An 11,963-nucleotide genomic window follows, 5' to 3' on the forward strand; every position below is an offset into this window, starting at 1 on the left:
AACCAACAGCTTCAAGTACTGCGTATACACGGCATAAAAGATCGGCAAAGGCCCACGCACCTTCCTCGAGAACAAAAAGCGCCTCGCATTCCCATGATACAGCTTTGTATTACCTGACTTGGTGATTAACCACATCAATAAGCCCAGCGGGGATGTGACCAGGATGAATCATACCCACGTAGTGTGTGCCGATGTAAGCAGAGCAGCGACATCCATGATTGGGCGATCAACACACCATCTGTTGGGGGTTGCGTCCCGGCGTATCAGTGCGTATTTGATGACTGAACCGGGCTGAAGGGGGCTTTTCGTGCGTATAAACTATATGGCTCGTAGTCAGCAATAAAGACAAAAAAGTCTGAAAGAGTAACATGTAGGTCGACCTGTGTCCGCCGTGGCTCGGAAAAGTGTGCCGGGCTATCTGATTGTCCCTGTTGTCAATTTGTCATCCACCCTCTCTTCTATCAGACACAACCACCCTGAGCAGACACAACACCCTCCACTCGGCCGGTTGAATACATGTAAAACAGTGGTTTGAGCCAAGTTAACCCTGGAAAGTACTGGTAAACGTACATGGGTATAATGTGTACAATCCTCCTACAAAAACGCCTCGGGATTCCTATATCTGGAATCCCATGCTTCCATGATGCACATGCAGACTCCATCTCCCCAATGCTGTTACAGTCATCTCCAACAGTAGTTACACCTCCTACACAAAACCACCCGCTTTGCCTTCTACCATATGCCATTGACGAAATCAAAACGCCTCCCTCCACGCTTGCGTGACCATACGCTCCTTGCCATGCCCTTCATGCAGCTGTCGCTGGAATCATGTGTTGTCTATAGGGTGTATGTACGCTATGCCGCTCAATAATGAACAAAAAGTCAAATGTACTCCGGAAACTTAATCGATCGCGATTTTTTCGTCATGTCTTGGGACTCGCCGCACAAAGCGTGGCTGTTGATTTTCAGCGCCAGGATACGCCATGGGAGCAGCCGTTCCATAGGGTTGATGCGGGCGGTCAGCTTCATATGTGGCGACTTGGTCGTAACTGTGTAAGGTAATGTCAGTATTGGGACCAGGCAGTAGAATCGAGTTTGTACTAACCCTGGACGAGCTGGGTAATATTGATACCCAACAACACGTTCCTGGCGCTCCGATCGCTGCGGCAGACGGATGAAATCAGCTTGCTCATAGACTGGAACACGGCCAGCATGCTCTTGTAAGTAGTCTGGCCTTTCGACAGCCACAACTCGCTCGTATCGCCGGGACGGATGATTGACAGGCACAGGGCGTGCGTCAAATTCGCCCGTGTCAACCGGAATTGGGCTCAGCTCATGTCGCCTTGGGAAGTTGTTGGAGAGGCGAACAATCTCTATAAAATCTCCTCGCAAACGGTCCATGGGCTGATTCGTATCCTCATCAAACCGGCTATCATGCCTCACAGTATCCATAGGAACAGCTGGGCGAACATCGGCAGTCCCTCTGACGGTGTAAGAACGACCGGCGGGCTGTGGACGTATAGGCTCTGCCCAATGATGCGGCGTAGGCGCTGAGGGGCCTTCAATGTAGATGGGACGGGCTTCCGACCTACGGACTAGTCCGCTGTCCTCGACATAAACGGGTCTTGCCTCTGACCTAAGGTGCGCCACGCCATCATGGCGTGGAACAATATCCTGGTATGTTGTTAAGCGGTGCAAACTCGAATTAGCAGGTCCGCCGGGCATCCAGTTCTGTTCAGACCGCGGAGGTAGTCTGACGAAGCCTTCCTCACCGCCCGGTGTCCGGTATCCGCGCGCCTCAGTGGGCCTGCTGTAGGAGTCTTCAGCACGATGTGTCATGTATCCCATCGGAGCAGACTCAAACGCGGAGGGATGTTGCTTCGCAGTGAGTCGTGAGGGAGAGGCAGGCTCGATCGACTGTAAAACATGCTCCTTGGGTTCCTGGCTGTGATAGTGACTCGCCCGGTCACCCTGACGGTCAGGATAGGCATGAGACCCAACTATAGGTCCACGTTCATTCTCAACTGCAATCCTGTAAGGGCGTGGCGCCTCTGGAGCATGACTACCGGTGGCAGTAGAGATACGCTGCGCTACATCCGTGTAGCCAGGCCGGCTCACAGCCTCTTGGAACCCGTTGTGGAGGTCGAGGGGAGTTTGAGAATAATATACCCGCTCCTGCGGACTGCGAGCTGTAGAAAGATCAGATCCCAACCGAGTTGGGTATTCGAGGCGTAACGGGCCACGGCTGGTAGACCTACCATTGGCCATTGGAGCTGCAGAAGTTACGGATTCTTCTGGTGCACGTCGTTGACGCTCCACAGCCTCATTCCAAGCCACGTCGCGGGCCGCTTGATAGCGACTGAACCCGCGCTGTGCCCACTTGGCAGCTTTGCGATCTTTCTGTTGAGTCTTCTTGATGGCGCTGCGCTCTGGGTGGGCCACGCGGGGACCATAGTCCCCGCGTGGCTGCTCAGCAACCTGTCGAACCGCAGGGTGGGCGGCAGTTTGGTTCTGTCGTAATTGCGCAGCTCGTATGGAGGGAGGCACCCAGTTCGCCTCCGCTTGGTCTTCATCGTCCGCCACCGAGGTATCAGACGAATCATCCTCGTCGTCATCATCATCATCATCCTCATCGTCGCTCTCAGAATCGGAGATCACGATGACCTCGTACAGAATCTCATCGAGCTGGTCTCGTCCTGTCTCCTCATCTCCTCGCCACTTGACGAGGTAGTCGAGGCAGAGGGACTCGACGGCTTTTCTCGCATTGACCCAAGATGTCTCTTTGAGCAGCTTATCATACCGAGTATGGTTATGGCGGATATGAGCCAATACAGCGAGCTGAACTCGGCGTGACAAGGTTATGTCGGCAGCAAGGCCAACCGGAATAGAGTCTTTGCCCTGTGCGACCCTCGACTGTCTAGGAGTGAGTTTGGGTTGTTGAGCCAGCAATGGTGATGTACCTACCTTGTTAAACGCATGATCCAGAATCATCTGGCGGTCGGTATGAGGAATGCGCGGAAACAGATCTCTTATAGCTGCGTCAGCTTGCTTGGTGATGTCTTCTTGTCTCTCCGGGATGGGTTCAGGAAGGCCCAGCTGAGCACTGGTACCAACCAGCTGATCATCCCCAAGAGTTTTGCGAGCTTCTTCCACAATTGACTCCCGGAAGTGGTGGCCCACACGGTTGAGGTGAAAGCTTAAGGCTGCCGAGAATACACCATTCATTGACTAGAGATTCGTCAGAACCGGAAACGTGGGAAGCTTGTATTATTGACAAACCGTCACGATGAAGATCATAGCATCGCGCTCTCGAGACAGCTCCTTACAGAGAGTCGTCAGGGCGGGGTTCCCAATAGGAACAAATTCCATGCCCGGGGGAGGTTGTCGGTTTTGGGTGAACTGTTCTTGGTTAGTGTCCAGGACGATGCGAGACAGCGAGCGAGCGAGCGAGCCGCATGATCCAGTTACCTCGAATTCGAGCCTCTTCTTTTTGTTCTTGTTCTCGACGGCCTCGTACCATGTCTTGTACTTCTTGCTGAGCTGTGGCTTGTCAGGAATAGCAACCAAACCTGGGGGCAGAGGGGCCGCCCAATCCACAGGATTTCCTTTGCGATCTTTCTTATGCCTGCTCTTGGCATGAGTTCCGGTGGGAGCCGTCGCAACAGCGCCCTTCTTCTTCTTGTCCCTGCCCATGATGACTAGTAGTATCTTATCAGGTTGGCATGGCACTCGCAATAGAACGTTCCTTGGGCAGTCGAAATGCAGCCAAAAAACGCCGTCGAACCAGCCACAATAGAGGTGGAATAGGCTGGGTCAGGCACCAAAGCGACGCTTTTTCTTTACTCAAGAAAGGACAGCGGGGTCTTCACGCAGTGATGACCCAGCTGGTTGCTTGCAAAAGATTAAAAGACGTGCGCGCCGCGAAATGCCGGTGAAAGACAGAAAAGAAAAAATACGACTTGGAAGCGAAAACACCTGCTGGAGAGCGCCGAGGAGATAGATACTGGCGATAGGAGCCAGGCGACAATATCCACAGCCACTGTTGGGTGCTCCGGGAAAACCAGCAGTAGGTTCAGTGGGCGCGCCCTACAATGTCGCCAATGAACTCGAACGCAGGGAGCAACCTGAGCTGAGGAGCAACAAGCAGTAAAGCGCTAGAAATAATTCTCACAGAGGCCGGGCACGATCATGAAAACTCTGCGGCAGCAGTCGCGATGCACCGCTCTTGCTGAGACTGGAGACTGGAGACGGGAGACGGGAGACGGATGGAAGAGAAGGACCGGGAATGGGTGCGTCACCCCTCGAGAGAAATGCAGAAGCGACGGAACCCCTCTGGCGGGATGTGGCTGGGTTGGGCCCCCACAGCCCGCAACGCCACACTAAGATCGGAGCAGCCACAACTCTCTTTGCACTTCACCACTTTGATGGTCGAAGCTGATTGGTCTGGTCCAGATTAAGCGCCCTCCTTATTACTCTGCATCTTGGTGTAATCCAAAGCCTGCGTCCTCAACTCTAGCTCGGATAAACTGCGTGGTGTTTCTTTGAGGACCGGTGAGGACGACAATAGGTGTTTGACCGTGGCGGTTTCTTGTCTGCATTTATAGGCGTCCGCAGTCTTGCATCTCTATCTGGAATAGGGCACTCCTCTCAACCTCTCTTTTTCTTGACAACCTAAGACAACAATCATCGACCACCATTCTCACAATGGCCGACTTTGATCTAGGAGCGTCTTTTATTCCCGCCTTGTACAAGCCGGCAGCCCTGTTGCCTATTGCCAAGCATCGAGAAGCCCTCTTGTACCTGATTGAAACCTCCCCTGTCACTATCGTCGTGGGTCAAACCGGCTCAGGCAAAAGTACTCAGATCCCCCAATTTCTCGAGCAGGCAGGATGGTGTGCTGATGGCAAGATTATCGGAGTGACACAGCCTCGGCGTGTTGCAGCAACCACCGTTGCCATGAGAGTTGCAGAAGAGGTTGGTTGTGAGGTGGGCAAGGAAGTTGGTTTCTCCATTCGCTTTGAGGACCTCACCTCGGCGGCTACCCGGATCAAGTTCATGACTGATGGCCTTCTTATTAGGGAGGCACTGGTCGACCCTCTCTTGTCTCGGTACTCGGTCGTCATGGTCGATGAGGCCCATGAGCGATCCATCAGTTCTGATATCCTCCTCGGGTTACTCAAAAAAGTTCGCAGGAAGAGACCTGAGCTCAGGATTATCATCAGCAGCGCCACGCTCCAAGCCGAAGACTTTCGAGACTTCTTTTCGGAGTCCAACGAAGAAGTACCAAAAGACGACAAAGATGCCGCAAAGGTTGCCTCCATCATCAGCCTCGAGGGCAGAACCTACCCCATCGACATCTTGTACCTGGAGCAACCAGCCGAGGATTACCTCGAGAAGGCTGTTTCAACCGTCTTTGACATTCACGCTGACGAGCCAAAAGGCGACATTCTCGTGTTCCTGACGGGAAGAGACGAGATCGAAAAAGCTGTCCAGGCTGTTGCAGAGCGGTCAGCTCAGCTCCCTCCAGGATCCGATTCCCTCCTGCCCCTACCAATGTATGCCGGTCTATCGACAGAGCAGCAAAATTACATTTTCGAGGAGACCCCAGAGAACTTCAGGAAGGTTATCTTCTCTACCAACATTTCCGAGGCATCTGTGACGATTGACGGAATCGTCTACGTAGTCGATTCTGGGTTCGTCAAGCTGCGCGCCTACAACCCTCAAACTGGCATCGAGAGTCTGACAGCCACGCCAGTCTCGAAGGCATCCGCTGCTCAAAGGTCAGGGCGTGCAGGCCGAACCAAACCTGGAAAGTGCTACAGACTCTACACCGAGGAAGCTTACCAAGCTTTGCCTGACGCCAACGTGCCCGAAATTCAACGCTCGAACCTGGCTCCTTTCGTCCTCCAGCTCAAAGCGCTGGGGATAGATAATGTCCTTCGGTTTGACTTCATCACACCGCCCCCAGCAGAACTGATGGTCAGGGCACTTGAACTGCTCTACTCGCTTGGGGCGCTGGATGAATACTCCAAACTGACAAAACCCTTGGGCCTGAGGATGGCAGAGTTGGCAGTGGAACCCATGATGAGCAAGACCCTCCTCTCGGCACCCTCTTTTGGCTGCTTGAGCGAGATATTGACGATTGCCGCCATGACAAGCGTTGGTGGGACGATATGGATCCAGCATGATGGCGAGAAGAAGAAGACGGAGAGCGCGAAGCGGAAGTTCTCAACCGAGGAAGGAGACCATCTAACCCTCCTGAATGTATACCAGGCCTTTGTGACCAAGGGCCGCAAGGAGGCACGTTTCTGCCACGAAAACATGTTGAATTTCAAGGCAATGTCGCGAGCAGTTAGCATTCGAGCCCAGCTCAAACGTTCTCTAGAGCGATTTGGAGTCGTAGTCGATGAATCGCTTGCGAGCGGTTCCACATCCTCGACCGCTGCTGGCTCGGCCTCCATCAACAAAGCAGAACAGATTCGACGCTGCTTGACCTCGGGCTACTTCGCCCACGCAGCGAGAATGCAGCCAGATGGATCTTTCAAGAATGTGTCTGGGACAACGGTCCTTCATGCTCACCCGAGCTCGATCATGTTTAACCGCAAGGCTGACTGGGTCATCTTTCACGAGGTGATGGAAACCGGCGACAAGACTTATATCAGAGATATCACCAAGGTCGAGAAGAACTGGCTGCTGGAGTACGCTCCCGAGTTTTACAAGACGTCAACTTGATAAGACAGATTGTGGCTTGGGAACGCGAGAACCGAGCGGCGGCATAGGGAAATCGGACCGAGAGGGCCTAAGACATAACAAATCGGAGGTTTGCTCCCGACATATGCAGCGCTCGAGCGGGACGAGCGCCTGCGGTTTATCGGTTTATCCTTCCGGCGCAAGGAAGGGAGGTGAGTGAGAGGCCTACAAATAATGATCTCACTGGATGGAGAGGTGGGCGTCCAAGTCTGGCGCGCCCGTTAAAGGGAGCCAATGCAAGTCATCAGAGCTTCAGCTGAGACAGAATCCCGTGCTTCTTTTTTTCTTTCTTTTTTTACAGTCTCTCTGGAGGTTACACAATTTGGCGGAGGACGATGAAGATTGAGAATGAGTAGCACCACTTGGCAATGGAGATTTAGTTGTGTTCAAGACCACATCCCCTGCTGAGCGGAAGATTGTAGATTTCCTAGAGTCCCTCAAGGCTGAAAAAGAAGGCAATTAGAAGCCAATATCGAACACTCTCTATTCATAGAATACCTCTAAGAAGACCGGACGAACCAAGACCAACCAAAACTGTAGATTGTTTTCGCCCACAATTACATCACGCACATCTCAGGTACCGTGGGCCAGGCCACCAGGCGGCAGAGCCCAGATATGCAGATCATGAATACAACTGCATGCGGCGCATAAAGCTTCTTTTGTGCTGGTTGTTTTATGTTTTGGTTTCCTTGATTACCCTTTCGTCCCTCTCCGGGTCATGACTCGAGCGCGTTCATCTGGCCGTATTCGGTCAGGCGTGTCTCAGGAAGACGGACACATTTACGATAAGCTTCTTCTGGTTCTGCATATGCAGCTAGTCAACGGCCAGCAACTGATGAGAACCAAGGCCGCGATGAAGCAGGCGAAAAAAAGAATTCTTCCTGCCGAAGCCATCCTCATGCAGGTTGACCGTTCGACCCCCACTACCGCACCTTACCGGCCGGTATCACGGTGCCAGCGTTTACGGAGGTGACCACCGGGGAGAGCCGTTCCCCTGAATTCAGGGATCGCTGACACTGGCGTGACGGGCTTTCATCTCGGCAAAGTACCGTTCCACAGTGGTTTATCAGCCCCGGTACCTGTCCGATTCCAGGCGGTGACAGACGGTCGTTGAGTGGGGAGTCTGGCGAAATTAGCGCCATCTGGGTGGGTGCTCCGTTCCTGCATTAGCACGGGCCTGCAACGCTGCCATTGGTCTAGAAGGCCCAGCGGTCCACTTGACATCCCTGTTGGAACTTCACCGTCGTGAACCCAGGCGCCGTCCCCCCTTTTGATTAGGACGAAATTAGCAATTTCTATTCGCCCGCCGCTCTCGCGAGTGCCCACGACAGCGACAGTCCCCAGGAAACCCCCCTTCACGGAGATTTGGGGACCAAGCAGGCAAGCTGAGCTGGCAGACCAGAGGCCTGTTCGTACCGTTGCTTCGTCTCTTCAGGGCCCGACCTTGGCGGCGAGAAGCTCAACCCCCTTCTGCTCTCCGTCCACGTTCGCTCCCAGTCGTAAATTCTAATCCTAATCACCTCACTCTTGGGAAACTTCTCCCTTTCCGCTCTTTTGCACCACCTCACCCGCCCGGACAGAACCTCCTGCTCTGCTCCTCCTTCCCCCCACGGCCAGACGGTCACCACGCTCCTTTTTACTTTTTCAAACCGTCTTGCCTCTAGCAGGCGCGCCATTCTTTTCCCGCCTTGCCTTTTGACTCCCCCCGCCGACGACGATACCTTCCTTACTCGCCGCCGACACCGCTCTTTTATTCAAATTGTTTTGCGCCCTCACGAATTCTTGACGAGCTTCGGATAGATTTTAGAGCCCTTTGCGCCTGTTTGACTGCCTGTTGATACCTTGCGCCAAAAGTGAACCCTTGCCCTGTCGCGCGACTTTTCGCAGACAACACATCCCACGTCGACGTCGACCAGAAACTGGATAACGGCTTTTTTCGGTAAAATTAGAAAGGGAGGAAATATTCACGACCAATTTCTTGTCATCTCGATCCCTACACGAATGTTATGACAACATCTTTCTGCGCAAGCTAGCATTGACGTCTTTCACCACCTCACGCCATTTCTAACGCAGATACCATCTTCTGTTGCCCTATCAACCAGCCCTTTTCACTGCGCTATCCGACCATTCTGGATTTGGAAATTGTCTAGGAAGGGAGGAATACTTGGGTTGTCAAGATGGAGGGAGGATTTTTAGATGGACAGCTTTATCCCATGGGGCCTAGGGTCCCGGGACTGGAGAAGCGCGGCCTCGCCGTGGAGATGCCGACGCCAATTTCTGGAATCAAGTTCCCTCGCGCCGTTTTGGCTGCGAGAGCCGAGGAGACCGACTGCCCGGATCCGCGACTTTGCCAGAAGCCGGTTGGCTCGTCTTCCATGACCTTGCCAATTGTTCTTGGAGTATGGTAAGTAGGATGCTGGGTATGCGCGCTAGAGTGTTGTGCTAACACTCTCTAGCATTCCCTTGGTTGGAGCGATTGGTGTTTTGATTTACCTTCACCGGAGGACGGTCAAAAAGAACAGGGAGGAGGATATGCATGATCCCCACAAGTCCCTGGATTTTGGGTTGGGTGCCGATTTTGCGAAGAAGAACGGCGCCGGTGTGGCCAACAGTGCCGACCCGTCGCGCTTCAACCGTCAAAAGCGCCAGCAAATGTCAATGGACATGAACCTTTCCAGCCCCTATCTTCTCCCGGATGTTGGCCAGTCTCGGGATTCCCTCAACTCTCTGGCCCGCACTCTCAAGGCAAACGATGACCCGTACAGCCGTAGCGATGCTGGTTCGATAAGATCGTTCGCGCACAAGAACGGAGACGCCGCCTCGGTGTACACTCGCGCTGCTAGTCGCTCTGCCAGTCGCCAGGATGGCCCGCTTTCCCCCCCTCAAACAAGGAGTCCTCCACGCCTCGGCAGCATGCCGCCCAACTCGCCCCTTTTCCCCCCATCGCCGAGCCATATGCGCCCACCACAGTCACCCCTTCCTCAGCCACCCAACAAGCCGGCCAACTCGCAAGGGTGGGAAGAGCAAGACATTGGTGTTGCAACGGATGCGCCCATTCTTCAGCAACCGCCCGCTGCCGCTCAAAGGGATGCTCGGAAATCTCCTCTCTCTCCTACTCTCAAGACCAGCGACTCTAGCCTTGATCTCGCTCCTCCAGTTAATCCCTTCGAGAAGCCCGAGGCTCAAGAAATTGACACTCCCACCGAGCCCACTCATGTTGGTCTGGGACTCATGCACGGCGAGCCCGCTCAGGCCTCAGTCAGGACCTCCACTTCGACGGTCAACAGCGAACTCGAGAGCAAAGCGCAACGCGGGCAGCCCGCCCAAGCGCCTGCTGTGATCGAGCCTGAACGCGCCGAGTTCCACGACTTCGACTTCACCGATATGCCCAGGATGCCCCGGTCACCCTCGCCCGAGGGCCGCAAGGAGAACCAACTTGATGCGGACGAGCCCAGAGGCCGTAATATGCAGAGGACGTCACATCTGTATGACCAGCAGGAGGGGGCTGCGAATGGCTTGGGCGTCCCGATGGGCGACAACCGTCGTCTTTCTGTTGGTTTCCGTCCTCTGCCGCCAGACGAGATCACGGAATCCGAGGACCCAGAGTACAGAGCCAACCGCATCAGATCTTTCTACAAGGAGTACTTTGAGGATTCCGCTGCTGACAGACCACCCATGCCACCCATGCCCCAGAACATCCCAGCCCAGCACCAGCAAAAGCGCCCTGGACCGCCCGGGCCACAGAACGGAGGGTACTACGATGACTACGCCGCGGATGCTCCTTACTTTGATCCTGCCTCGAACTCTTTCATCATGCCGTATGCCCAGCCTGTTTCTCGCCGTGCCATGACACCGCCCCCATCCGGACAGAGATTCCCCGGTCCCAGAGGTCCTGGTGGTCCAAGAGGTCCCGGTCCGAGAGGACCGCCCGGCCCGCCCGGCCTCCGCGGTCCTCCCAGACCTGGGTCTTCCGTTTCCAACCAGATCGGCGGTCCCTCCCGCCCGGGATCCAGCATGTCGAACGCCTACGGCCGTCCCCGCGCCGGTTCCACCATGTCCGGTGGCCGTTTCGGTGGTAACGGTGGCAACAGAACGCCCGTTCCTCCCCCGATGGATCTCACCACCCTCCCAACCCCCTCCATGATGAAGGACGACTCGTTTGCCATCCTGAACGCGGCCGACTTCGCTCCTCCCGAGAACTTTGCCTCGCGTGCCCGTGGCAGATCCCAGAGCCCAGCTGGCGAGCGCCGGCCGTATGAGAGGAAGGTCCCAGTGCACTCGCCCTTGGTGAACGCCTTTGATGAGCTCCCCGTTCTCCCCAGCCCGTAAGTTTGATGATCCCTACTTGCATTTTCCCCCGAAAACAATCACTAACAGCTCATCCAGTCACACCCTCCGCAAATCCAGCACCTTTACCGGTCTCGACTTTGCGCCCCCCCGCAAGTTCGTCAACGACAACGACGCCCGCAGCGACGCCGGCTCCATCCGCAGCAACCGCAGCGGCTTGTCGAATGTGCATGCCCAAGCCATCAAGAACGGCGCGGGCCGCATCAGCAAGCTGCCCGGCGACCAGATCTTCACCCCAGACGCCCTAGCTCAGACCTTGAAGCCATCGTGGGGTCTGCGTGACAAGGTGTAAGAAAAAAAGGAGGTATGATGATTTTGGGTTCATGTTTTTCGCATGCTTGCTCTCCAACAAAGGCTGGGACTGCTCCTCATTTGATATGCAAACATTTTCTCCGTTTCAGCAGGTTACTCACCTACGGTTTGTTCCTGTTTCTGGCATATTATCATCGGTGTCACGTCGTTTTTCTCTCTCTCATCCAAAGCATCAATGCGAGTTTATTAGGGTTGGTTTTTGAACTGGTGTAAAAAGGGGCGTGTTTTTGCTGGCTTGAAAATTTTATTTTGCTGTTGGCTATATCTGTTTGTAGTAGAGAGGGAAAGGGAAATCAAGTTCTTTTTTAGACCAAGGTGGAGGTTTACTTTTTGGAGATGGGAGGAAAAGATAGGAAAGAGACTATACTATTGTATGTCTAAATTTTGTTCAAAAAAGCCTTACATATATATAAATTTACCGACAACAACGTATATATTCACACACCTTGTTTTGGATTGAGCATAGTCTTATCGTATACTTGTAATTACTCCTCGTCTCTCAAACAATTACTATTCATACTTTCATACCAACCCAAACTCATCAACACACCCCC

The 11,963-nt window shown here is 54.0% G+C and overlaps 3 protein-coding genes across 3 annotated transcripts; 2 read left to right on the top strand and 1 right to left on the bottom strand.

The window, feature by feature from the left end:
• Positions 1 to 901: 901 nt before the first annotated feature.
• Positions 902 to 3,693, bottom strand: PODANS_3_8320 (uncharacterized protein; the record flags this gene model as incomplete). Its single annotated transcript, XM_001909601.1, has 3 exons — positions 902 to 1,049; positions 1,106 to 3,228; positions 3,280 to 3,693. The coding sequence occupies 3 exons, from the start codon at positions 3,691 to 3,693 to the stop codon at positions 902 to 904; spliced, it is 2,685 nt and encodes an 894-aa protein (XP_001909636.1).
• Positions 3,694 to 4,704: 1,011 nt separating this feature from the next.
• Positions 4,705 to 6,732, top strand: PODANS_3_8330 (uncharacterized protein; the record flags this gene model as incomplete). The annotated part of the gene is made up of 1 exon (XM_001909602.1): positions 4,705 to 6,732. One exon carries the CDS (start codon positions 4,705 to 4,707, stop codon positions 6,730 to 6,732), a length of 2,028 nt encoding a protein of 675 aa, XP_001909637.1.
• A 2,195-nt stretch (positions 6,733 to 8,927) lies between these two features.
• Positions 8,928 to 11,389, top strand: PODANS_3_8340 (uncharacterized protein; the record flags this gene model as incomplete). Its single annotated transcript, XM_001909603.1, has 3 exons — positions 8,928 to 9,154; positions 9,207 to 11,075; positions 11,137 to 11,389. 3 exons carry the CDS (start codon positions 8,928 to 8,930, stop codon positions 11,387 to 11,389), a joined length of 2,349 nt encoding a protein of 782 aa, XP_001909638.1.
• Between the last annotated feature and the right edge of the window lie 574 nt (positions 11,390 to 11,963).

This window comes from Podospora anserina, chromosome 3 (genome assembly GCF_000226545.1).
Source record: "Podospora anserina S mat+ genomic DNA chromosome 3, supercontig 2".
NCBI classification, from domain to species: domain Eukaryota; kingdom Fungi; phylum Ascomycota; class Sordariomycetes; order Sordariales; family Podosporaceae; genus Podospora; species Podospora anserina.